The sequence below is a fragment of the Siniperca chuatsi genome, linkage group LG24 (genome assembly GCF_020085105.1).
Source record: "Siniperca chuatsi isolate FFG_IHB_CAS linkage group LG24, ASM2008510v1, whole genome shotgun sequence".
Taxonomy (NCBI): Eukaryota; Metazoa; Chordata; class Actinopteri; order Centrarchiformes; family Sinipercidae; genus Siniperca; species Siniperca chuatsi.
Genome location: NC_058065.1, coordinates 135001 through 162681, shown reverse-complemented (window position 1 = coordinate 162681; position 27681 = coordinate 135001). Strand labels below are relative to the sequence as shown.

The 27681-nt window shown below is 43.6% G+C and overlaps 3 protein-coding genes and 1 long non-coding RNA gene across 6 annotated transcripts in view; 2 read left to right on the top strand and 2 right to left on the bottom strand.

Moving 5' to 3' along the window:
* Positions 1–4361: 4361 nt before the first annotated feature.
* On the bottom strand, positions 4362–5004 carry LOC122872018. The gene is made up of 3 exons (XR_006376979.1): positions 4660–5004; positions 4503–4608; positions 4362–4403 (listed from the first exon to the last, which is right to left on the bottom strand). It is a non-coding gene; the product is annotated as an uncharacterized LOC122872018 (long non-coding RNA).
* Positions 5005–13737: 8733 nt separating this feature from the next.
* The window catches only part of LOC122871887 (NACHT, LRR and PYD domains-containing protein 12-like), a 93062-nt gene continuing 79118 nt past the window's right edge, over positions 13738–27681 (top strand). For all 3 annotated transcript variants that reach the window (XM_044187424.1, XM_044187425.1, XM_044187426.1), the window contains exon 1: positions 13738–13787. The gene's annotated coding sequence lies outside the window, so the exon portion shown is untranslated. The remainder of the gene's footprint in view (positions 13788–27681) is intronic.
* Positions 14985–25648, top strand: LOC122872002 (protein NLRC3-like). The gene is made up of 9 exons (XM_044187664.1): positions 14985–15651; positions 15764–15889; positions 17539–17617; positions 17766–17994; positions 18105–19941; positions 20029–20202; positions 20875–21048; positions 23999–24045; positions 24200–25648. The coding sequence occupies exons 1-9, from the start codon at positions 15563–15565 to the stop codon at positions 24763–24765; spliced, it is 3321 nt and encodes a 1106-aa protein (XP_044043599.1). The 5' UTR covers positions 14985–15562; the 3' UTR covers positions 24766–25648.
* Positions 27618–27681, bottom strand: part of LOC122871994 (mid1-interacting protein 1-B-like) — a 29678-nt gene continuing 29614 nt past the window's right edge. The window contains 1 exon segment of the mRNA XM_044187655.1: positions 27618–27681. This exon segment is cut by the window's right edge and continues 972 nt beyond it. The gene's annotated coding sequence lies outside the window, so the exon portion shown is untranslated.

Below are 27681 nucleotides of genomic sequence, written 5' to 3'. Positions count from 1 at the left end.
CCCCAAAATATACAAAATTATAACTAATTCAAATAAAACCAGAACTTTACCAACAATCAAATGGGAAGAAGACCTTTCGATTGCTCCTGATACCGACTTCTGGACTCAAATCTGTAAAGATATCTATTCCATGACTAAAAATGCCAACCTTCAGCTCATACAGTATACACTCTTCATAGAACACACTACACTGTCCGGACACATGTATCCACGCCACGTGGCACCGCCCACCCATTAAACACTTTGGAAAGACGTCACTGAATCCCTGTCCCGCCTCCTGGGCTGCCGCGTCCCATTACCCCCCTTACTCTGTCTCCTGGGTGATCTATCAGCTCTGTCAGGAAATAACTAACAAAAGGAAGCTCCTCGTGGCCTTAGCCATCGGAAAAAAACTGTCTTCTTCAACTGGAAATCCCGAAACACTATTCACATAACGCACTGGGAAAATCTGCGCAGACTACATCTCCCGAGAATATTTTTCAGCTCATTACAACTGTATATCGGAACCACAACACTCCAGATCAGACCTCTTTCAACTATTACCAATCTGACACACTCATCCTAATTAATTACGTGTTCATTTATTATTATTATACACATTTATACAAGGTTTTAGTAATATTATGAGTATTTTCATTATTATTATAATTAGACATTATTGTTATTATTAATATTATCTATCATAGACACATTGCGCAGTAACAAGATGATGTTGATGGGATGATATTTTGCTTGATATAAGGATGGTAACGGTATAATGAATATCTTTAATAATTAAAACAAATGTAAAATATATTTAAAATATATAAATGACTGAAGACACAACTAAAGGCGTCCTGGATGAAGACCGGCTGTAAAATAAATCAGAGAAGTTTATCATTTCACTTTCTCTGCAGGGGGGATGTTCGTGTTGCGACGCCCCTCACGCCGTCTTGCAGGCTGTCCTTGCTGACAGCTGATGACATCCACCCTGCATCATCTTGTTTTGGTTTGCACCGTCAGCACCTCCATAACACATCAGACACACATCCACTGCTTTCACTGCTGATGCTGCTGACCTGCTCCCCTGTTTTTTGTTTACTGTTAGTTTTAATAAAGTTAGATTTGTTGAAGTAAATCTCTTGTGTGGACTATTTACTGTGTTATTTCCTGTATGTGGTGCAGAGCTACATGTATATTTACACACAGTTGTTACAGATGGAGGTGGGGAAGGAAATAAGCAGCCACCTTTACTTTCTAATGTGTTGAGAAATACTTTCCTTCTGGTTTCACCTCAGAGACTGACTGTTGTTACAAACTCAGTTTGTATGTGGAAGTGAAGACACCAGCTGAAGAGCTTTGTCTGTTAACTGAAGCAATCCTTGGTGTTTGTGCTTTCAGTACGTACAGTACGATTGTACAGAAAACAACCCAGTTTTAGGGCTGATGTGTCGGTGGAGTATTAAATGTAGTATTGAGGTCGTAGTCGTCCTGCCTTTAGTTCTCTACAGCAGAGCTTCTCAGACTGTCTGACACCATGGCGCCCCTCCATGCTGCAGGTTCAGGCTCCATCGCTGCAGGTTCAGGCTCCATCGCTGTGCAGATTCACACAGAAACATTCAGCTCAGAAGAAACAATGAAGAAAAGTTAAGGACGCTGGTTGGTTAAATGCATTTCTTTTGTTCTGTTCAGAAGTCAAATGAGCAACATTTTAGGTTTTCACAGATAAACAACGCATGCCTTCCTGCATTAACTCAGATTTTTATCTCATCACTTGAAGTCTTCCATGTGTTTGTTTTGTCTTCAGGTGTCTCTGGATCTTATTTCCATTCTCGAACCAGACGATGCGTTCAGGTGTCTCCATAAAAACCCGTGAGCCGAGGCGTTCTCACTGTACAATCTAATGTGACTCTTTGGGTCGCCTCTGTCTGTGTTGAGGGCTCAGATGTTTCTGGCGGACCTTCACCACATGTTCTGCTCCTTCCAGAACTTTGGATCGGAAGCCGCTGAGATTCCAAATCGATATCTGATCAATCGCTGAGGCAGCAGCTCCACCAGATACAACCCAGATCTGATTCTTCACCTTCATGGATTCGGGATGTTTGTGTTTTATGAGGGAAGAAAAGATCAAGTTTGATGTGTGAGGTTCAGCTGCTGACTTTGATCACATGTGGCTTAAAGTAAAGCTTCGTGTTGAACAGCCGCGCTGCCTCTGTGGACTTTGGGCTCCTCGTCAGGGTTCAGCTTTATTGTCTTTCTACAACACAGTGAAACAAACGGTCTTTGAGTGTCCTCTGGGCTCTGCAGCTCATCTCAGCGACATCACTGACACTCTGTAGGTGGAACCACTGATGTTCTGGGTGGTTTTAATCACCCGCTGCAGAGTCCTCCGGTCCTGGACCGTCCACATCTCACGCCGGTTCTGCCCCTCTGTTTCTGTCTGCAGCCCCTTCTCACTTCCCCCAGGCCCACCAAGCATTTCTGAGGAACTCTGCAGACCTGCCATCCATCAACCAGATGCCCCCAGACTGTCCCACCTGACTCCTACATCCACCTGCTCACCTGCTCCTCATTCCCCAGGTACCCCCACCTGAACCTGATCCTGATCCTAAACCTGAACCAATACTTGGCTGGCTGCACTTTTTCCCTGTTCACTAAACTGTAAACTGAATATAAATAGATTATGTAAAGTGCACAACCTCCCGTGTTCATTTTTTTGAGAAACACGTGAATTTTTTACGCTTAAAACTGATGAACATCACAATCACAATGGTAAAACTAAACTAACACTGTTAGCCAAAGCTAGCTGACGAGCGGTCGACGTATCCAACTTTCGTTACGTTTTGTACAACTTGCGATGTTTCTGTCACATATGTATTGACGAATTTATAAAGATGCTTTCTTTCTTTATTCTTTATTTCACTTTCTGAAACTAGGTAGTTACAACTATTATTGTTATTTAAAATGCTGTATCTATACGCTCAGGTTTTGAGTAATTTGGGGCAATTTTTTTCAAGAAATTCTCTGCTGACCCTCCGTGATGTTCTGCAGGATCCACTGCTTCCTGTTTCGGTTTAATGTCTGTAGACGATCGTTTCACATCGGATCACCTTCGATCATGCAAACGACGACAAGAGAAACCACAGGAGAGAGAAAGGAGAGGAAAGAAAAAGAAGAAGTGGAGAAAGAAAAGAGGAAGCCAAGAGACGGGAGAAAAAGATGATGTAGAGAAGACAAACAAAAAGAAAGACGACTGAGAGAATAAGATGGATAGAAAGGAAGAAGAAAGAGATGGAGGCTAATACATGTCTACAGGGTCACATAAATCACACACTTCCTGTCTGACAAAGTGATCGCACTGCTGCAAATCTCCCCCAGTGCACCGACTGACAGGCGGTGTGTGTGTGTGTGTGTGTCTGTGTGTGTGTGTGTGCGTGTGTGTTTCGGACGAACCGACAGATAAAACAGAAGAAGAAAGAAAAGAAAGCACAAGAGGAAAGAAGAAGACGGACGAAACTAAAGATTAAGTGTAGTTTACAAAAAAGTATTACTTATCATTTTATATTTATTTATATTCTCAGAAATAATTTGCCCTGAAATGTAAATGTGCCAGATGTGTAAAGTTAGATCTCGATATCAGAGTTTACGCTAACGTTAGCAGCTCTCTTTAACACTCCAGCAGCTCCAGCCGACGTTACCCACCGACCTACGTAAAAATGTTTCTCTGCTTTCGCTTTTGTCTGAGATGAAGGATGCGTATGTAATATTTATTTACTCGTTTTTATCATTCGTTAGTACTTTCTTGTTTTAGACACGTTTTTTTCTCACTAAATAAAAACTCCAAGCTAATAAAATCGTACATAAATTGAAAGAAAGTGAAAATGATTTAGCGCCCTCTAGCGGTCGCATCGAAACAAGACGTTGTGCTAATTATCAACTTTTTACTTTTCTACGAACTTTTGCCGTCAGAATAATTTAAGAGTCGATTTAATCTCATAATAAATAACTGAACCCTGCCGACTGCGCGGCACGCCAGCTGTCCGTCAAAACCGCCGTAACCATGGCGACCGCTGAGAAAGAGAGGCAGACAAACGGGAGCGTGTGTGACAGGTGAACAATCAGAGCGTCACACACACACACACACACACTGAGGCTGGGTTTACCTGTAAGTATAAGCACACACCTCTACACACACACACACACACACACACACACACACACACACACACACTGAGGCTGGGTTTACCTGTAAGTATAAGCACACACCTCTACACACACACACACACACACACACACACACACACACTGAGGCTGGGTTTACCTGTAAGTATAAGCACACACCTCTACACACACACACACACACACACACACACACACACACACACACACTGAGGCTGGGTTTACCTGTAAGTATAAGCACACACCTCTACACACACACACACACACACACACACACACACACACACACACTGAGGCTGGGTTTACCTGTAAGTATAAGCACACACCTCTACACACACACACACACACACACTGAGGCTGGGTTTACCTGTAAGTATAAGCACACACCTCTACACACACACACACACACACACACTGAGACTGGGTTTACCTGTAAGTATAAGCACACACCTCTACACACACACACAGAGGCTGGGTTTACCTACAAGTATAAGCACACACCTCTACACACACAGCTCGGGGTTCAGTCAGGGAAACACTGAGACACTGAACGCACCACATGGTACAAAACATTACACAACATGAAATAAAACTGAACTCATCTGAACTAAACTGGACTGACTCATCACTTCTGCAGCACACACACACACTGTGACCCTGAGTGACCCCCGACTACTGACCTTTGACCTTTAATTTACACACACACATCCACACGTGACTCATTCCTCCACACACAAACATTTACACTCACTAATGAATGTTGTTTAAGTGATCTACCCGTGTGTGTGTGTGTGTGTGTGTGTGTTAATTATTCTGGGTCGAACCTTGTCAACCAGTAATTGGCACTCTGAGTCGTGTGTGTGTGCAGTCAGTGGTGTTACCACAGCGCCCCCCGCTGGTCACAGTCAGTTTGTCATGTTGATGATATGAACATGTTAGAAACTGGAAATGCACCAATAAACTCCAGTTCTGCCCTTTTAATTATTTCCATTATTTTATTTTAAAAATCTGTTTTCCTTCTTGTTCCTACAGTTGGATGTTTAGAAATGAACAAAAGTTGCATATTCATAGACGAGCGTGAAAGAGTAGATGCCTTTTTAAGGATTTTAAAGTGGAAATTACATTTTTTTGCAAAAAAAAAAAAACACATCAGACACTCATTTCTCAGCCAAACTCGAGACGTTGTGAAATGAGAAATAAATTAAATAATGTGCATCAATGTGGATCTGTTATGGGAGGAAACAGTGAAATGTGTGAAGAAACAAGGTTCACTAATCCGGTCCAATAGCTCAGCATGGTCGAGGACTATCCGCAAGTTTTGAGGTTGTGGGTTCGAGACTCCGGTGATTCACTGTGTTTTCAGAATCAGAAACACTTTACTGATCCGAGGGGAAACTCTTTTGTTACAGCAGCTCACTGTCATGTCAGTGCACACAAGGAGTAGAAGTACTAAGAAAAAAATATAATACACTATAGTACAGTATAACCAAATAAATTAAGTACCAAGTGGGTTTACAGGTTGATGATAGAAGTACAGTATAAGTAGAGTACAGTATAATAGTGCAATGAGTAATGTCAATAACAATAAATATGAATTTTAAACTAAAATATTGCACAGGAGTCTTGCATAGAATATTGCACAACTGATGGGGAGGGGGGAGCAGAGTACTCAGAGGAGCTTGAGGGCCGACAGCAGCTGAGTTACAGGGGGGATGACCAGGAGCCGGTGTGTCGAATCTGTTAAAGAACAGATTAAGTTCGTTGGCCCTGTCCAAGCTGCCTTCAACTCCTCTGCTGCCAGTCGGTCTGAAGCCAGTGATGGTCTTCATGCCGCTCCAGACCTCTCTCATGTTGTTCTGCTGGAGTTTCCGCTCCAGCTTCCTCCTGTATTTCTCCTTGGCCTCCCTGATCTTCACCTTCAGGTTGGCCTGGATTGCCCTTCATTTCAGAAGTGCTAGCTAGCTTGGTAAGCAAGGTGCATCCGTAATTCACGTTAACGGTTACGTTACAATTACCTTTCACTCTAAATGGGACCATCATTTTCAAACATGAACATCATGCTGTATTGAAGACTTTTGAGACCATAAACTCATTAGGAAACTTTTTACGGAGGTAATAAATCAAGTGAGAGGTAGGCTCATTTTCTCATGGACTTCTTTTTGCAACCAGTGGAGTTTGAAATCCTGACTGAAGTCGCTGAAGTCCAACAGAGTTGCACTGCTGACTTCAAGACTGGAAGGTTGAGGGTTCAAACTTTTAGTTTAACAGAGAGCTTTGGAAGCAGACACCTCATTAACAACTCTAAAAGAAGACAAACAAGCCGAACTTCTTACAGAGAGATAATTCAGGAGGAGGAGGAGCTGGCGACATTAACACCGTCTGACCAACTCGTTGTCGGTTTGATCGACAAACGTTATCCAACATATCCGACATTACCCCGGATGATATTCACCCAATTAACAACAAAAGGACTACAATTCATCCTGAGGGGAACATGAATGTCTGAACCACATTTCACTAAAAGCCAAAAATATCAACCTTATGGTGGCGCTACAGGAGATGTCAGGGGCTCACTTGTTCACAATTTCATGGAAATCTGCAGTAGTTTGAGGTTGCAGTTTGATCCTCGAGCGACTCAATGACTTTTAAAGTCTGAAACTCAGAGGAAAGACTGAAATGACTATTTCAACGTTTCAGGTTCAGTGGCTCAGGTTGTTAGATCCTACGTCAGGTATTAAGAGGAGGTGGGTTAGGTCCTCACGCTAATCTGTGAATTTTGAAGTCTTATGTCCAAAGGAAAAAGTGAAAAGCTCTAAAATAGAGAAATGAAGTGTCTCACATCAAATACCTCAGGGTGGAAGAAGACTGACTAGAGGTTCTGAGTATTTGGGTTAAATCCTTACGACGGGGCACCTCCTGCATGTTTATGGACGCCACAGGTGCTTTTACTTAAAAAAACAAAAACAATTTAATCCTTTGATTGTTTTTGCTCAGTGGCTTCAGGTGTCAGACTGAAAAGCGCTCAGAGAGAAACTCCGAAGAGGACAGATTTAGTGGCTCAATGTGTTAGAAGACTTTGCTGTAATTTTGAGGTTGTGGCAACTCAGTGACTTTTAAAGTCCAAAAGATTGAAAAGTTTACAAAGTGATAAGCTCAGTATCTGTGGCTCAGGTTGTTAGGGTTGTGGGTTCAATGCTCACTCAAATCTTTGAGTTTTGAAGCCGGATGTCCAAAGGAAAAAGCGAAAGGCTCTAACCCAGCGTCTCAAACCGCATAGCTCAGGTTCGGGAAGCTGGGTTCGGGCCTCAAGTGACGAAGTGTGTTTTGAAAGCTGAGCCTTAAAGGAAAGACTGAAAAGCGCCAAAAAAAACAAGTTTATGTGTCTCATCAAGTAGCTCTGGATGATACCGGCTCAGAAGTCCAGAGGATCTGGGTTTGATTTAATTTGACGCATTAAGTTTTTGAAAGCCGATGATGAAAGTAAAGAGTGAAAAGCGGCAAGAAAGCAAGGTCACCTGTCTGGTCCAGTAGCTCGGGGTGATTGAAGACTGCTCGGTACCCTTGAGGTTGTGAGTTCGATCCTTATCGAGGCTCAGTCAATTTTGAAGTCCAAAACCCAAGGCGAAGAGATAAAAGCGTCCGGAGAAAAGGTTCTAATGCGAAGGGGGCACGGTGGCGTGGTTGGTTCGTCCGCGGGCGTAAGTTCAAAGCAGTCGAAGGCTGTTTGGAAGTCTCGATGATCTGGGTTCGATCCTCATTTGACGCAGTAAATTTTGAAAGCTAATGTTGAAAGTAAAGAGTCAAAAGCGCCAAGAAACCTGGTCCACCTGTCTGGTCCAGTAGCTCGGGGTGATTGAAGACTGCTCGGTACCCTTGAGGTTGTGAGTTCGATCCTTATCGAGGCTCAGTCAATTTTGAAGTCCAAAACCCAAAGCGAAGAGATAAAAGCGCCCGGAGAAAAGGTGGCAATGTAAAGGGGGCTCGGTGGCGTGGTTGGTTTGTCCGCGGGCGTAAGTTCAAAGCGGTCAAAGGCTGTCTGGAAGTCTCGATTTCCAGCTGATTTTTACCAATAACAGTGACGTCATCGGCGTAAGTCAAAGGCTTTCTTCTGCTCAAGGCCAACAATAAAAAGACCCTTTTTATCTGGATGGTGTAAAATGTCTCTGAGGACGCTCAGATTGTCCCACATGAGCCGACCTTTAACGGCACACGTCTGCTCTTTAGCTGTAAGTTCATCTAATATGTCGTTTAATCTGTTCAGAATGATCTTTGCCAGTGTTTTATAATCTGTATTCGTGACAGTGAGACGTCTGTAATGGTCCAGATCTGTGTCTTCGCCTTTCTGAAACACCAGACAGACCCCTCCCTGATAGAAAGAGCCCCCATACAGCCGCTGTTCAGACCTTCGTCACACACTGAGGCGAGGAGGTTCAGGACTTCGTCGAGATGCAGCTGATGAAACTCAGGACTTTTCCCAACATTTAGTTGCTGGATGGCCTGCATCACCTCATCTTTTCTGATCTCCCCAGTCAGCTGAGAGAAGTTCAGCGAGCTGTCACTCTTTCCAGCAAAACAGCCACACAGTCACTTTCACTTTCTATTGTTTTATATGCATTAGCACATGAAGCTCTCACCACTTCTCTTTTCCGTATTTCACTATGAACAGCAGCACCGTCTGGGTTTTTATGGATTCAATGAATTGACTTTGAATGAGTTTTTGAGCTATTTTCAGGGCGTGGAGTATGTTTCCTCTGTTGTTTCTGTCTGTTTGTTTCCAGATGCTGTAGAATAATTCATCCTTTAAGTTCTCTGTTTGTGTTTTTAAATCTGCCATAGTTTCATCTTCTGTTCCTTCATGTGTTTTAAAACAATCTGTAGTTTGATTCAAATGTTGTGTTGTCTGTCAGCTTTACCTTCCAGCCGCAGGTCTGCCAGCGTCCAGCCCCTCCACTCATCACCACGTGCTCCCCAAAAACTGCTCCAAAGCTTTTCTGGCGTCCACATTTCTTCACTGCTGAAGTTTCCCTCCGTGTTAGCAACCCGAGCCGACGAAGCGACGCTCAAATCCTGCTTTTAGTCCGTGTTTTCACTCTTCTGCTTCTTCTGCTTCTTCTCTTTCTTCTTCTTCTTCTTCTTCTTCTTCTTCTTCTTCTTCTTCTTCTTCTTCTTCTTCTTCTTCTTCTTCTTCTTCTTCTTCTTCTTCATGTTTTATGGCGGTTGTGTATCAGCGTTATGGTGCATTACCGCCACCTACTGGACTGGAGTGTGGATCAGGACTCTAACTAAACCTTCACTAATGATTAAAGAAAAGAAACTGAGATGAATCCAAAACAAATCAAAATAAGTAAATAAATAACTTCTGTAACTAATCGCAGCATATCTATATTCTCTCTATCAAACGTGTTCTCTAAGATAAGGAGACGACAGCAGATAACACTTCTCTCCAGAACTTGTTTGTGAAAGATCTCGTAGATCAGACCTGGTCTTTATTTCTTTAAGGTTGGGCGTGGCTTCTCTTCTCTTGGCGTCGTGTTTTGGACAGTAAATCATAACATGTTCTACAGTTTCTTCTTGCTCACAGACTGCACATCTTCCTGTCTGATGTTTTCCTGTTTTCCATAATGTGCTGTTTAATCCTGCGGGACCGAACTGGAGCCTGGATATTACTGTTTCCTCTCTCCTGGTTCTCCCCGTTTTCCTCCTCACGCCGACTTTCCTTTGGCTGTTGTAGAACCGCCTTCCTGTTCTCTCTTCTTCCACCTTTCTCTCAGCTTCTGCTTAACTGTGCTCTTCATGTCCGTTTCACTGAGGGCTACTGTAACGTCGCTGCGACTCGTTTGCGTGGCTTCCTTTGCGCACTTGTCGGCTGTTTCATTTCCTTTCTTTCCTGCATGTGCAGAATGCAAAATAGAGCAAAAAGAAAATTTATATTGAGACATAGATGAAAGGGAAAAGAGAAAAAGAAGAGACTGAGGTAAATGTATTAACAGAGCGAAAAGATTTCCTTTCTGCCTCCATTTTCTTAATTTTTTGGGGAAACCCAGCAGGATAACAGTCGCCTAGAGCCACAAACATACAGCCGCTGCGTTATCCTAACTCCACCTCAGCACGACCCAAAACATTTGTAGGCGGAAAAAGAAGAAAGACCTGATAATTCTTTACTACATTTCCTACCAGATTCAAAAACCTCGTCAAAGCCTCCAAACACATCCTCATACACACCTCCTTCAACATCCAGCATCCACAATAAGCCAGCTACATTTGAAAACACTGCTGTTCTCATTTGGCCTCCATCAACACTACGCTTTTGGAGTTTCTGGGAAACAGTCTCCAAAGTAGATCAATCTTTTTGGGTTCTGATAGCGGTTTCCATTTTGGATCCAGTTCCAGATGATCCAAATGCCCAGATTCATTAATCCTATCGCCAGACAAGAACGTCGATATTGGACAATTTTTACAATTAGGTTAGTCACGCCCCCCTTTAGAAGCTCACACCCCCCTTTAGAAGCCGAAAGAAGCTTGCGCCCCCCCTTTAGAAGCCGAAAGAAGCTCGCGCCCCCCTTTAGAATCTGAAAGAAGCTCACGCCCCCCTTAGAAGCCGAAAGAAGCTCGCGCCCCCCTTTAGAATCTGAAAGAAGCTCGCGCCCCCCCTTTAGAGGCCGAAAGAAGCTCACGGCCCCCTTTAGAAGCAGAAAGAAGCTCGCGCCCCCCTTTAGAAGCCGTAAGAAGCTCGCGCCCCCCTTTAGAAGCCGTAAGCTCGGTTCTGATAGCGGTTTCCATTTTGGATCCAGTTCCCAATAGATTCATTAATCCTATCGCCAGACAAGAACGTTGATATTGGACAATTTCTACAATTAGGTTAGTCACGCCCCCCTTTAGAAGCCGAAAGAAGCTCGCCCCCTTTAGAAGCTGAAAGAAGCTCGTGCCCCCCCTTTAGAAGCCGAAAGAAACTCACGCCCCCCTTTAGAAGCCGAAAGAAGCTTGTGCCCCCTTTAGAAGCAGAAAGAAGCTCGCGCCCCCCTTTAGAAGCCGAAAGAAGCTCGCGCCCCCTTTAGAAGCTGAAAGAAGCTTGTGCCCCCTTTAGAGGCCGAAAGAAGCTCACGCCCCCTTTAGAAGCCGAAAGAAGCTCGCGCCCCTTTAGAAGCTGAAAGAAGCTCGTGCCCCCTTTAGAGGCCTAAAGAAGCTCGCGCCCCTTTAGAAGCTGAAAGAAGCTCGCACCCCCTTTAGAAGCTCACGCCCCCTAGAAGCTGAAAGAAGCCCGCGCCCCTTTTAGAAGCCGAAAGAAGCTCACGCCCCCTTTAGAAGCTGAATGAAGCTCGCGCCCCTTTAGAAGCCGAAAGAGGCTCGTGCCCCTCTTTAGAAGCCGTAAGAAGCTCGCGCCCCACTTTAGAAGCCGAAAGAAGCTTGTGCCCCCTTTAGAATCTGAAAGAAGCTCGCGCCCCCTTTAGAAGCCGAAAGAAGCTCACGCCCCGTTAGAAGCTGAAAGAAGCTCGTGCCCCCTTTAGAGGCCGAAAGAAGCTCGCGCCCCCCTTTAGAAGCTGAAAGAAGCTCGCGCCCCCTTTAGAAGCTCACGCCCCCCTTTAGAAGCTGAAAGAAGCTCGCGCCCCCCTTTAGAAGCCGAAAGAAGCTCACGCCCCCCTTTAGAATCTGAAAGAAGCTCGCGCCCCACTTTAGAAGCCGAAAGAAGCTCGTGCCCCACTTTAGAAGCTGAAAGAAGCTCGTGCCCCCCTTTAGAAGCTGAAAGAAGCTCGCGCCCCCCTTTAGAGGCCAAAAGAAGCTCGCGCCCCCCATAAACGGACTGAGTTCTTATCGATCATTGACAATATTGAGGGAGCAACAAATAAAAAAGCCCAGTTGAATCTGATTGAAAGAAATGATTCAGGTCAGCACGACAGCATCAGCCAAATCTTATTTCCCGACATAAATTATGTTCATTCAGCTTAGTCCCCCCCCTACTATTGCACTATACTTGTTGTACCCAGCTACCACAACTAACACACCTCCACCTGCCTCCACATTGTCTCGTACACTTGTGTACCAACGTTTTCCGCCTCCTCTAATCTCCTAACATCTTCTTGAACCTCCGTATGTTCCATTAAATGGAATATGGTTGTTGGAGGTGAGAGGCCGTATCCATGTTGCTGCAGAGTTAAGAAAGACCAGGACTGCAGTGCAGAAGGAACAAACGCCTCCTGCTACCTCCAAACACCTTCTACAAACATGATTCTTACAATCTCCTCCCGCCTCCAAAACACTCATATGACACGTGTTTATTTTTGTAGAAGCCAGAAACAAAAGAAACCATAGGGTCAGAAATCCACGACAAAGTTTCCATCCAAGCTGCTTTACCTGTGGTTTCAGAGCCGTAATGCTGAGGGAACCAGAAGGAGAAAGCACCACCATGATGTTTTAATTCACAATAGCTTTAAGCTGTGCATGAACCTGATCTGACCCGCAGTGCTCTCTGCTCAGCCTGCTGGAGTCCAGATCTTCATCAGTGGGAATGCCTCATCTTCCCTCCTGAACTAAAGTGTTATTTTAGATTCCTCTCTCTGCAGCTTCCTGCGAACAGCCCGGTGACCTTCATCGGAACTGGTCTCCTCTCAGCTTCTGTTCCTGCTCTGGCTGCCAGACGCCCTGACCTCCTCTTCTCATCTCATCTGTGCTTTACCTGTCCCTCTTCCTCTCCAAACCGGAGTCCAGTCATCCAACTCCACATCGTCTTCATCATGTTCTACCTGAGCTGCCATCCCGATCCAGCCACAGACCAGTTTATGCCAACCGCCAATCCTAGAACCCCCCCCTCCTCTTCGGGGTCACTAGGCAACGTCCACAGGAAGAAAAGGTGATTGGTCAGGTGAACCAGCTCCGCCTAGCAACCGCTTCTGATTGGTGGAAATAACTCAGACGCTAATTAAAGGAGAACGAGCGGAAGTGAGCAGAATGAACTGCTGCTGACGTCGTGATTAAAACGTCACAGATCACGTGTTTAACAGCTGTAAATAAAGCGCAACATTTTCATGCTCACGGTTGTTTTCTTGGATTAACGACATTTAAACAGGAAGAAGTCACATTTGGCATCAACATGAAAAATGAGCTGATCCTAAAGACTGTTATTATATTTGGTCAATTATTTTCACATAAAAATAAAACAGATTTTTGGTCTTTTCCTTTCATTCCTGGACTTCATGAAGAAGAAAAGATTGTTTAATATGACCATTAATCTTCTCAGTGATTTTCAAAGATTCCTCATTTGTAAATTGTTGTAAACTTGTTCCACTTCCAGAATGAGAACAGTTCAGTTTGAGCCTTTTATTTGCATTTGATTTAAACAAACAGGAAGTAACACCACTCAGTGCTTTTGAATTAATCAGCGGTGCAATCAACAAGAATAAAGCTTGTCTACATTTGGTTTTCATGCATCTTTATTTTTTCATGCGCGCTGTTTCTAGTTTTATTTCCTGTTTAAATGTTGTCGAATGATGAAGATGTTTTTTCTTACTTTGCTTGTGTTTTGGCTGTGAGTCACGGTCACGTGCCTCTCTGGGTGTTTCCTGTTCAAAGTTTACTTTCACTTTCTCTGAACGTCGAGTCGCAGATAGTTTTCTCCTCTGAAGCTGCAGCTGAAGGTAATGTAACCCGTCTGAAGTGTTTGACTCGTTAACACAAGCTGTCGGCAGCTTAGTCCCACAGAAACAGCAGAAAGCTGCCGCTCGACGCTTCATTTTAACTCAGTTTAACTGAGTTTAACTTGAAACTCGGGACTACAAATCTCCGCCATGTTGTGTCGGTGTCCGGGAGTGTAAGCGGCGGAATAAGAGCAGCAGCAGAGTCAGCGGATCCTCAGCAGCTGGACACAGAGTCGTTATTACTGTGTAGCTCCACTGACTGATGGCTGAAGGCAGCTTTTCCTGCCTGAATCAGCCTGTGGAGGAGGCGGAGACGAGCCGCTGCTCTCCCGCTGTCTGAGCCACTAAATGCGTCCTCGCTCGGCCGGACAGCCGCTGGAGAACAGCTGTTTGTGTCGTTATATTTCCACCACAGGACTGATGTGCAGACAGCAGGAAGGAGCATTCAGAGGGCACAGGAGCTCACAAGCTTCGGTTTGATTAAACAAATACATTATGAAACTATAATTAATGAATAATCAGTTCATTATAAATGATGTCAGTTTGAACTTAAACGTGATCAATAATCAAATCAAAGAAATTTCCTTTAAATGAATGTTGTAATATTTTCTGGAAGGGCTTTGTTGAGCCTGCCAGTCTTTTATTTTGAAGGATCTGTGTGCGCGTGTGACCTCCAGTCGTTGAAAGTAACTGAGTACATTTCAGAACAATCTTGAAGTACTTGTACTTTCCTTGAATATTTCTGCTGCTTTATACTTCTGCTCTGTATCTGCCTATATTTGACTGTTTACTTCACTACGTGTTGTTACTTTTCAGATTCAGATTCACTATTAAACATTCAACTTCCTCAAAGTGTATAAAACAGTTCAAAGTGGCTCCACCTCAGCCAGCTACAACACAGAGTTGTAGTTACACATCAGTGACACAATAATAAAGTAATAATATAACAGTGACAGCAGCCGTTCAGATACACTTTGGTCTCAGAGATGAAGTAGAATATTTATTGCTGCCACATTAGTTTGTCTGAAGTTCAGCTTCGCCTCTGTGGACTTTGGGCTCCTTATCGAGGTTGAAGGTTCAGCTTTATTGTCTTTATACAACACAGGATGGCACAATACAATACAGCTGTAGCTCCTCCACACTGCACACACAGAACAGGTCTGAACAAATATTCACAATATTTTAAATGAGAACGAAACAGAACAAAGTATATAAAAGTATCACTAAAGGAAGAAATCAAACGGAAACTAAATGAATACGAAGAGCAACGTAACAGAATAACTCTCAGAAGCAGTTTAATGTACAGAACAGTGTGCGGCCTCCAACATGTAGAGCTGAGGTCCATTACAATCGTTTGGGCGACACTTTGCGTCAAACGCACTCGGACGAGTTTAATAACAATCATTCAGGCGTAACTGAAAGTTTTAGTTTTGAATTGACTGAATATTAAAGAAACTGAAGCTTCCCGTCAAATTCAGTCAGCGTGTCAGTGAAGGTAAATCTGCACTTCACTGCAGCTTCATGACGCCATCTAGTGGCCTGATAGTAGAAGTCCAGCAGCTGATGGCAGCTTCCTCTGCCTCACTGCTGTCTGACTGCATTCAGCTGACACTGATATGAAACAGAAAGTAACAGCCAATCACTGGAGGAGCAGCTGATCTTCTTACAGGAGAAATGATGGAAAGGAGGATTTCAGCTGATGTGCAGATGAAGGATTTGTGTTTCCTCTCCAGATCAAAGTGTGTGTGAGCTGATGTGGATGTGAGTTCAGCAGCATGAATCAGTGTGAGGACAGAGAGGAGGGAGCCCCTCCCTCTAAAACCAGTCTGTGTGGGGAACATGGCAGCCAGACCAGAGCTCAGAGGTGAGATGAGGATCTCTAACTGTCCATGACTCTTCTCCATGTCAGAGCTCAGCACTCAGATCACTGCACCATCATTATTCACACTCAAAGCTCTGTGTGTGTTGTGTTCAAGCCCAGAGCAGCAGAGACCAGACTCTGCTGGACCTGGACCTGAGCCCAGCTGTGTGTCCTTCAAGAGTGACCGGTCAAAGGGTCACCTCATTACTTTTAAAGGACGACAGCCCTCTGCTGCAAAGAGGTAATCTGTTAAAACTTTAAAATATCACTGATTCATGTCTTATTGAACTTTGTTGTGTTGATCCTTTTCTTGCTGATAGCTGCTAGTTTCTCCAGCAGCTTCTGTGTCTGAAGACTAAAAAGTGAATTTCCATCCCTGGTGGTCTTCCTCTCTGTCTAACAGGATCTATGGGAGACCAGCTTCTTATGGACCTGAACCTGTCTTCAACTCTTGACTTCAGTTTAACATTTTCTCCACACACACATTCTGACTGTTGTCTGATGACTGCATGAGAATAAAACAGTGATTTTATTGAGGCTAACAGATGCTATCTGCTAACGAAGGCTAACCCTGATTCCACTGAGTTCCTCCATCAAATCAACATTTTCTAGTTTTCAGTCATGTGACAACAGAAATGGAAACATGTCGGTGATAACAGCTGGACTGTGATCAGCTGCTCTAAAGCGCAGAATGAACCATCACAGAGAGTCTGAGGAAACACACAGCTGCTTTCTTATTGATGCTGCTGATGGATTCACAAAGTAAAGTACAACACTGACGGCTGCATCACGGCGCGTCACGTCAGGCTGGAGTTCTGCCTCTGTGAAGACGTCTGTCGATGCAGAGACGGCTGTTGTGGATTACTACAGGCTGCAGAAGCTCAAAGAGGAGACGATGTTCACCTCTACCAAAGCTCAAACCTGTGTTGTGTGTAAAACAAGCTGATTGTTCGATCCTTTTCTTGCTGATAGCTGCTAGTTTCTCCAGCAGCTTCTGTGTCTGAAGACTAAAAAGTGATTTTCCTTCCCTGTCGAACAGGATCTATGGGAGACCAGCCTTTGCTGAACCTGGACCTGAACCTGGACCTGGACCTGAACCCAGCTGTGTGTCTTTCAAGAGTGACCAGTCAAATAATCGCCTCATTAATTTTAAACGACAACAACCCTCTGCTGCAAAGAGGTAATCTGTTAAAACATCACTGATTAAACCTGTTTGTTAACAATGTCTGTCACTAAAAGCTCACAATATAATATATATAATAATCTACAAAGTCAGCTGTTAAAACATTAAAATATCACTGATTCATGAAAAATACATACATGTTGTACAAAAGAAACAACACCTGTACCTGTTTGCTTACCTGTAGCCCAGAGAAGTACGTTCTAGCTTTCATTTGACAAACAGTTCAGTGTGAAATCACCCTCAGCTTTGGTTTGATCCAGTATTCTCTGGTTTTCTCTTTGGTGTTCCTGATGTTTCTCTCACTTCACCTGCTATAAGCTTATTGTGACTCACTACCAATTTGCACAGGACAGGTAGCATCCAGTTAGCTTGTGTGAGCTGTGCGTTGCTGCAGTATTATAGAATAAGACAAGACATCTGGAAACTCTTTTTCATTTGGGTCGCTGTCCTTTACGTTACCTCATAACATGTCATTCCTAACCCTTCCAATTGAGATATTGTAGATAAACATACTCTAAACTACAACACATGCAACTGCAACATGGATTGACCGATGTTCAACCTAACAATGACCAACACTTTAATGTCAGGGGAAACCGTCTGATTCAATGTTGTAATCAACACTTTAACTCAAAGGACCTTCAGCTTGTGTTTGTCTCTGTGTGGACGGACATAATGTGAGCTAATTCTTCATGATTCCTCCACAGAGTCGACCAGGAGAGCTCAGAGGTTCCCAGTGGTCAGTCTGCCCAGCAGCATCAAACACACCTGGACTCCATATTTATGGTCTGTACATGTACAACAACTACTTTTACATCTAATCACCACGCTGCACTTTTCAGACCAGTGGATTGTCAGTCTGTCCAACATGGATCTGATGTTTGGTTCCATGATTTTAGTTTGATTGTTTCATTCATATAATATTCTGTTCCAGCTGCTGGAGGAGAACATTGTCACTTTTGTGAAGAACGAGCTGAAGAAGATCCAGAAGGTTCTGAGTTCAGATTACCCAGAATGCTTAGAGAGTCAGAGGGAGGATGAGGAGGTGTTGGACGGTGAGGAGGAAGAGCAGATGAGGAGCAGCAGAGAGGCATTTCTGAAGATCACACTGCACTTCCTGAGGAGAATGAAGCAGGAGGAGCTGGCTGACTGTCTGCAGAGCGGTAAGAGGATTTCTCTAAAGATTCAACTTGCTGGATAAATGGGACATTTACTGATGTCTCAAGAGATGGAGGGAAATATTATTGATCTGATTATTTGTGTGTTTATTCAGGAAGTCATTCTGGAGTTTGTCAGCGTAAACTTAAATCTAACCTGAAGGAGAACTTCCAGTGTGTGTTTGAGGGGATCGCTAAAGCAGGAAACCCAACCCTTCTGAACCAGATCTACACAGAGCTCTACATCACAGAGGGAGGGACTGCAGAGATCAACGATGAACATGAGGTCAGGCAGATTGAAACAGCATCCAGGAAACCAGACAGACTAGAAACAACAATCAGACAAGAAGACATCTTTAAACCCTCACCTGGAAGAGATGAACCAATCAGAACGGTGATGACAAAGGGAGTGGCTGGCATTGGGAAAACAGTCTTAACACAGAAGTTCACTCTGGACTGGGCTGAAGACAAAGCCAACCAGGACATACAGTTCACATTTCCATTCACTTTCAGAGAGCTGAATGTGCTGAAAGAGGAAAAGTACAGCTTGGTGGAACTTGTTCATCACTTCTTTACTGAAACCAAAGAAGCAGGAATCTGCAGGTTTGAAGAGTTCCAGGTTTTGTTCATCTTAGACGGTCTGGATGAGTGTCGACTTCCTCTGGACTTCCACAACACAAAAATCCTGACTGACGCTACAAAGTCCACCTCAGTGGATGTGCTGCTGACAAACCTCATCAGGGGGAACCTGCTTCCCTCTGCTCGCCTCTGGATAACCACACGACCTGCAGCAGCCAATCAGATCCCTCCTGAGTGTGTTGGCATGGTGACAGAGGTCAGAGGGTTCACTGACCCACAGAAGGAGGAGTACTTCAGGAAGAGATTCAGAGATGAGGAGCAGGCCGGCAGAATCATCTCCCATATCAAGACATCACGAAGCCTCCACATCATGTGCCACATCCCAGTCTTCTGCTGGATCACTGCTACAGTTCTGGAGGAGGTGTTGAAGACCAGAGAGGGAGGAGAGCTGCCCAAGACCCTGACTGAGATGTACATCCACTTCCTGGTGGTTCAGTCCAAACTGAAGAACATCAAGTACGATGGCGGAGCTGAGACAGATACACACTGGACTCCAGAGAGCAGGAAGATGATTAAGTCTCTTGGAAAAGTGGCTTTTGAGCAGCTGCAGAAAGGCAACCTGATCTTCTATGAATCAGACCTGACAGAGTGTGGCATCAATATCAGAGCAGCCTCAGTGTACTCAGGAGTGTTCACACAGATCTTTAGAGAGCAGAGAGGGCTGTACCAGGGCAAGGTGTTCTGCTTCATACATCTGAGCGTTCAGGAGTTTCTGGCTGCTCTTCATGTCCATCTGGCCTTCATCAGCTCTGGTGTCAATCTGCTGTCTGAACAACAATCAACCTACCATGAATCTGCTGTGACACAGTTCTATCAGAAAGCTGTGGACCAGGCCTTACAGAGTCCAAATGGACACTTGGACTTGTTCCTCCGCTTCCTCCTGGGACTTTCACTGCAGACCAATCAGACTCTCCTACGAGGCCTGCTGACACAGAAAGGAAGTGTCTCAAAGACCTTTCAGACTCTCCTACGAAGCCTGCTGACACAGACAGGAAGTGTCTCAAAAAACAGTCAGGAAACAGTTGAGTACATCAAGAAGAAGATCGAAGAGACTCCCTCTGCAGAGAAAAGCATCAATCTGTTCCACTGTCTCATTGAACTGAATGATCGTTCTCTAGTGGAGCAGATCCAACAGGTCCTGAGATCAGGACGTCTCTCCACAGATAAACTGTCTCCTGCTCAGTGGTCAGCTCTGGTCTTCATCTTACTGTCATCAGAAAAAGATCTGGACGTGTTTGACCTGAAGAAATACTCTGCTTCAGAGGAGGCTCTTCTGAGGCTGCTGCCAGTGGTCAAAGCCTCCAACAAAGCTCTGTAAGTAGATACATAATGGGATTTATTCATGAACAGGAGAAAGAAATTAAAAACTACTTACTCGTTTCCTTACTGTTGTCTCTCCAGACTGAGTGGCTGTAACCTCTCAGAGAGAAGCTGTGAAGCTCTGTCCTCGGTTCTCAGCTCCCAGTCCTCTAGTTTGAGAGAGCTGGACCTGAGTAACAACAACCTGCAGGATTCAGGAGTGAAGCTGCTGACAGCTGGACTGGAGAGGCCACATTGTAAACTGGAAACTCTCAGGTCAGATTAAGTCACAGTTTGTCTAATTATTTAAGTTATTTCTCTAAATTTCAAGCTCCACTTAATTTCACAGAGCTGCTAGCATGGCTGTATCCTCTTTAACATTTAGATGTCATGGTTACTGTTGAATCCCTGATTCACTCACTGTATTTATTTATTAATTTATTTGGATAGTCTCCTCTTGTATCTGACTGATGCAGCAGGACCCTCAGTTGATCTGCCATGTGTGTTGTTTTGTGTGTTTGCAGGCTTTCAGGCTGTCTGATCACAGAGGAAGGCTGTGCTTCTCTGGCCTCAGCTTTGAGCTCCAACCCCTCCCATCTGAGAGAGCTGGACCTGAGTAACAACGACCTGCAGGATTTAGGAGTGAAGCTGCTGACAGCTGGACTGGAGAGGCCACATTGTAAACTGGAAACTCTCAGGTCAGATTAAGTCACAGTTTGTCTAATTATTTAAGTTATTTCTCTAAATTTCTAGCTCCACTTAATTTCACAGAGCTGCTAGCATGGCTGTAGAATAACATGTAGATCACAATGTCATGGTTACTGTTGAATCCCTGATTCAGTCACTGTATTTATTGATTCATTTATTTGGAGAGTCTCCTCTTGTATCTGACGGACGCAGCAGGACCCTCAGATGATCTGCCATGTGTGTTGTTTTGTGTGTTTGCAGGCTGTCATCGTGTCTGATCACAGAGATCAGCTGTGCTTCTCTGGTCTCAGCTCTGAGCTCCAACCCCTCCCATCTGAGAGAGCTGGACCTGAGCTACAATCATCCAGGAGACTCAGGAGTGAAGCTGCTGTCTGCTGGACTGGAGGATCCACACTGGAGACTGGACACTCTCAGGTATGAAGAGGCCTGCTGCAGCCACAGACAGTCAGTCTGATAGAAGAGGTCTCTTTGATTAAAGGTGGATATGAGAGTTATATGAAAAATCACACATGTAGGAAGCCTTTTTCCTTTGCTCAGAACAGAAACCATTGTTGAACGTAAACAGGAGATATTTGTGTAGGAGGTCTCCAAGGAGAACATCTCCAGGAACAAACATGATATTTGCCTGTTGGTAATAATTTACGCAGTTTGGACAGATGCATGTTAAAGGAACCGTCTCTGAGTTTGAGCAATACATTGTTTTGCCCTCTTACCCGATTCATCTCAGTACAGAGAGAGGTCCAGGACAAGGTTATGATAATAATAATAATAATAACAATAACAATAATTATAATGATAATCTTTATTTATAGAGCACTTTCCCTAATCCATGTTACAAAGTCCTTCACAAAGGCAGCAAAAGAAAACACACAAGTCATAAAACCATCTGGTTTTAAAAGAAAACATAAAAAACAAGAAAAACATCTTTAACTAAGTAAAAGACAGTTTAAAGAAAATTAAAACAAGTAAAATCAGGAAAGGCTCTCAGATTAACGTATGTTTTAAGAAGGGACTTAAAAGAGATCACTGACTCAGCCGACCTGATTTCCTCGGGCCGGCTGTACAGAGCCTCAGGGCCCTGACTGTAAACGCTCGGTCCCCTTTAGTTTTGTCAGACCTTTTTTTTATTTAGTTAAACCTGACGACCACAGGACAGGACTTTGAGATGCTACATTCAAGTGTATTTCTCAAAATGTTGGACTGTTCCTTTATCAGTGTAGAACAATTGTATTTAATTTAGTATATGAAATAATAATATATGAAATTCGCAGACACTGAGTCGCTCTTCTAGTTCTCGGGAACTTCTGGGACTTTGATATTAAAAGATTTACACACGAAAGAGTCATGACGACTTCTCCCAGATATATGGTAATTTATTCACCATATTTACACTGATAACGAACTCAGAGAGAAGATAAAGATAACACATGATGCACAGTCACATATGGGATATGAGGAGAACATAAACGATTAAAGCTACGTTGGTTTGTTTAGTCAAGACATTTTGATTTTTAATGATTTTTCATTATATAATAATAGTATAAAGACACTAAAAATGTGGTTAACTGGGAACTGGCCCGCTGCAGGGAGTCCGGTCAGAACTTAACCAGAGATGTCTGACGATCCAGGAATGTTTGTTGAGAAACCAGATGAATGACAAATTGAACATGAAGTTGAATGTGGTTCTGAAATATAAGCAAATAATAAAGAAAGTACATTAATAGGCATCAGTATAATTACACAATTACACAGGCCGCAGTCTATCAGTGTACGTAGAATTTACATTGCTCTACAGGCAACAGATCGGCTTTTGACCATCAATGTTACCACTAGCATTATTTACCGAAGCTGTTGTGGCCGCCAGCGTACAGAACAATTTAAACAAGAGTTCCCTTCATTTCCATGTAATAAAGGATGAGGTAGAACTGGCATAGACGGCATGCTAACATAACGCACATTAACACAAAGTGAGAATTAGCCACACCAGTTACAACTCACTGATCCATTACAGGGCAAAACCGTGATCTGCACCTTTAATAGCGGATCACGTGGCTCCACGTTGCCCCTGGCGACTATAACACAACCCAAATATGAACACATGACTGTAACCTTATAAACTGTCCACCTCTCACTCAAGTGACTGTTTCATTGTAACACAGTCCAGAACTTTCTCCACACAGTAGCAAACTCACGAAGACCCAGAAACCTGGTCTCCAGATAGCCAGGCATTAGACCCGGGACAGCTACGGAATAAGTAGGACTTACGTTTTGGGCTGCACACAGAACTTCAACAAGTCAGAAAACGGGGAAACAGAAGAGTAAAACAGCCTTTCACAGCTGCTGCCATCCTTCCTCTTCAGCTACCTGAGCGCAGGTGATGAGTGGGAGGGCCCGACGCGCTGACTCTTGACTCTGATTGGTCAGAGTGTGTTCCGGCCTTTTCTACAAACAGCGACTCGTTTAACTGTCGTGAAAACATGACGGCCAATCTCAGGCTCTGAAATAATAATAATTCTGGGCGGATTGTTCAGACGTGGACTGTGAAGGTACTCCACCTGTTAGGGACATTTACATATTATCACACAATGTTAATAATGTAGCGTTCATGCAGGCCAAGCCTTGGGCCAGATGCTGCTGCTGGATGCAGCGCAGGTTGTTGAGGTGGTGTTGGCGATCCCATGATGGTGGAGCAGGTGGAGGGCTGAGCTCCACCTGTTTTTACAGATGTTCCTGTACTCACATCTGCACACGTCACGTTTGTCACAGCAGATTTAAATCTGAGAGGAGTTTGCCCCAAACTGTCGTTATTTCTGCTTCGAGCGACGTCGAACATGACGTGTGCAGCACAGTGAGACAGAAGTGATCCTGACAGGAATTATTCCTGCTGTAATATACATCACAGATATCAGTTCAGCACCAAACCACAGTAACATGAACACGCACAAAACATCCAGCACATGAAACAATGCTGTTTCTGTCAGAAAGAGGTTTTCTGACACTCGTGAGGGTTTGGAGGGAAACAGTCTGGGAGTCTCTGTCACCTGGTTTATGGCAGAGGTCTGGAACCAAGGAGGGCTGTTGAAGTGGGACTCTTAATGGAGACGGGACGATCCAAAAAGAGGTTTGTGTGTGTGATCAGATGTCGTCCTCCTCTTTCACACACACCAACATCCTGTGGGTCACTCTCAGTGTCTGAGGAGAGAGGCAGAGGTGAAGAGGAGCAGGGGGGGCAGGGAGAAGCAGGGGGGGCAGGGAGAAGCAGGCCGGAGGCACAGATTGTGTAGATGTGTATGAGAGTAACGTAATGTCCATGTCTGCATGCTGAAAGAGGACATGCTGGTCTGACCCCCCCTCCTCCTTTCAGGGTGGAGCCCGGTGGAGTCCGATGGCTGAGACCAGGTCTGAGGAGGTGTAAGTGTGTTTTTACTTTGATTCATGAAAACAAAGCAGCACACATTCAGCCATCTTCAAACTGTGACATCACTCATTCACGTCTCTGATGTGGTCATCAAACAGATGATAGATTAATAACTGCAGCTGTGTTGTGTCTCGTTCTCTCCATCAGATTCCTGTGAACTCACACTCGACACAAACACAGCGAACAGAAAGATCAAACTGTCTGACGACAACAGGAAGGCGACACGTGTGGAGGAATATCAGCCATATCCTGATCATCCAGACAGGTTTGACTGGCCTCAGCTGCTGTGTCGAAATGGTCTGACTGGTCGCTGTTACTGGGAGGTCGAGTGGAGAGGAGGAGTTGATATATCAGTGTGTTACAGAGGAATCAGCAGGAGAGGAGGCAGTGAAGACTGTGTGTTTGGAGGGAATGATCAGTCCTGGAGTCTGAGCTGCTCTGATGATGGTGGTTACTCTGTCTGTCACAATAACAGAAGAACATTCATCTCCTCCTCCTCCTCCTCCTCCTCCTCCTCCTCCTCCTCTGTCTCTCACAGAGTAGCAGTGCATGTGGACTGTCCTGCTGGCACTCTGTCCTTCTACAGAGTCTCCTCTGACACACTGATCCACCTCCACACCTTCAACACCACATTCACTGAACCTCTTTATCCTGGCTTTGGAGTCTGGTCCAGGTCCAGGTCTGTTTCCTCAGTGTCTCTGTGTTCTCTGTAGGAGGGAGAGTCTCCTCCTGTTAGAGAAACACATCAGTTGAGTCTGTACAGGATCACAGCTACAGAAATCTTTCAGGTTATTGTCATAAATTCATCAATGAACTCAAAGTGATTTTCAAAGCTTCTCCATCTAACAGCCGTAAATAAAGCCCAACATTTTCATGCTCACGGTTGTTTTCTTGGATTAACGACATTTAAAAAGGAAGAAGTCACATTTGGCATCATCATGAAAACTGAGCTGATCCTAAAGACTGTTATTATATTTGGTCAATTATTTTCACTTTCCTTTCATTCCTGAAGCTCATGAAGAAGAAAAGATTGTTAAATATGACCATTAATCTTCTCTCTGGAAACGTCTAGTATTTATTTCTGTAATTTGGTTTTTGTATGGCGTTGCCGGGGGGAACCACCGCCATCGTCTCTGAGGTCTTATCAGGCAGGTCCAGGATGCCTTTATCAACACTGATCTAAGAAAATGTGAAACCTGCTGAAAACAAAAAGGTCAGTTTGTAATATGAGACCACCATAACAACCAGTCACATTGAGTGCGTACCATGAGTGTCGTCACGGTAACAGCAGCAGTGATCGACAGTTGTGGAAGTTGCTGATGGTTGCCACGGCGATGAAGGTGATTTCAGGCATGTGACCTCTGAAGCAAAGGTAGGCTTGTTTGATAATTTCTAACATTTTTTCATTATTAAACAAAAATGCTAAGACAGCAACTGTCTCAACTTTACATTCTAATTTTATGCTGATTATAATGCTGAAAACAAAAACTTTGAATTATTAAAGAATAATCTTGACACAAAAACTAATGCTTATGTAATAACTTCCTAACAACCCAGTCACACACAGATCAGAATGAATCAATTTATAGTATGACGGAAAAATAAAAAATGACTCTTTAAAGATCTTTGAAACTGATTCAGGCAGTCGACTGGTTCGAGTCATATCTTCAGGACAACTAGTAATTATGCATCTGAGCGGAGTTCCCCAAGGCTCAATCCTGGGTCCTCTTCTATTTAACATTTACATGTTTCCATTAGGGCACGTTAGATAAAATAATAACATCAGCTATCGTTATTATGCAGACGACACCCAAATTTACCTTCCTGTGTCACCAAGCGACTGCAGTCCCACAGATTCCCTCTGTAAGGGAATCAAACCAATAACTTACATCCGGAAGGGAGCTCGCCAGGAGACCCTGGGAGTCGGCCCAGAACGCGCTGGAGAGATTTTACATCTCATCTGCCGGGGAGGGGACGTCCTCGCTCAGCCTGCTGCCACCACGACCCGGCCCGGGATAAGTGGCAGAAAATGGATCCATGGATGTGCCTGAACTTTCTTCATCTAAATGCAGACAAAACTGAGATCCTCATCCACAACCGGTTCTCAGGTCTCTGTCAGAGAACAGAGTTTAAAGTGCGGCTGCTGGTCTATAAATCAGAGCTGGAACACACTTCCAGAGGAGACTGGACCACCTTCAAATCCAGGTTCAAGACTTAGATCTTTTTCACATCAAAGTTCCTGACTGAACCTTAATTACTCCCCTCTGTTCTTAATGTCCTTTAAAACGTTTCTATTCTTTTCATGTTCATGTTTTAAAGCATTATAATAAATATGAATGAACCTTCGTCTTTTTATCTTTGCTATGGTTTTATCAGAGCAAGAGACGTTTGTTTCACAGGGGAGATTTGTTCCTTCCAGCTCAGGACCAACGTTTTCATCCAGAGAACAATAAAGTTTAAGTTCTAGTGCCAGTTCTTCTTCCAGTGCACACTGACTGTGTCACATGTAGAATATTAATGCAGATTTCTTAACAAAAATTGTACGTATTTGAAAAATAGAGCTAAAACTTACAAAAACACTGGTTTGGTCCTTTAAGTATGACCACTTAATTGCTGCACGTGTTAAAAGAAAATGAACACGAAAGAGTTTAATGTATCTAAACAAACCTAAAGTCTATTTTTCAACACAGCAGAATCATTTTCAGATGTAAGGCACAAACAAAAAGACATGAGGGAGGAAGATACATACTTCATGTCACTATGACTTGATATTTTGCTGCAGTTATTTAAATTAGTTTAAAATATACGTACAGCAGCTCTCAGTCTGTTTGGTTTATTTGATCATGAAATTAGAGCTCAGTCTGGTTTAGAAATGACTAAAAACACAGCGACTGTTTCTGCAACAGAATTATTTTTTCTGTCACTCCGAAGAAATATATAAAAACATCAAATTAAACTAAAAATAACTTAGAATTCAATTTACAATTAAATGAACAGAAGATCTGAAGGTAAAAGACACATTTTGAAGTCGAACTTGTTGCTGTAATTATTGAAACGATCTCTGAGAATGAACCAAAACACCAAAATACTCATCAAAAACCTTTAATTGCCAAGCTGGACATTAAATAGAAAATGCATAGCTCTGTGGACGTAACGTTAATATTTTCACATACAGTATTATTCACACACACAGAGTCCCAAAACCTTTACAGAAATGTCATCGACCACGAAGCTCGGAGTCGATAAAGCTGCAGTTTGTTTTCTATTCAGTTTATCTTCCAGTTCAGACAGTTTGTTAACCAGAGCAGAAAAGCTTTTTAAATTCAGGATAATCTAGCTGAAGTTCTGAATGAGCTTCACATAAACATCAAACTTATTGTTCTTTAAAGGAAAGTAGAAACTGTTTCATCGATCGATTAAGGAAAAATGTTCTCTGAAGTCTTTTATGACGAGAAACTGAATCTGAGTTTTCACTGATTTCTGACATTTCACAGACTAAACCATCAACACGAATCAATTGCTGATAATCAAAAGTACCATATTAAATGGATGAAATGAGTCCAATCATAAAGACAGAAAAACATCTGGAAAGAAATGAGCTCACTGGCCTAAAGGCAGCTGGGAGCGCT

What these genes read in the sequence shown, in the direction of transcription:
- LOC122872002 (XM_044187664.1), top strand. Translation starts at nt 15,563, where the DNA reads ATGAATCAGTGTGAGGACAGAGAGGAGGGAGCCCCTCCCTCTAAAACC. An exon ending in ACCTGGACTCCATATTTATG is followed by an intron (nt 17,618 to 17,765) that starts GTCTGTACATGT and finishes ATTCTGTTCCAG; the next exon opens with CTGCTGGAGGAGAACATTGT. An exon ending in TGTAAACTGGAAACTCTCAG is followed by an intron (nt 20,203 to 20,874) that starts GTCAGATTAAGT and finishes GTGTGTTTGCAG; the next exon opens with GCTGTCATCGTGTCTGATCA.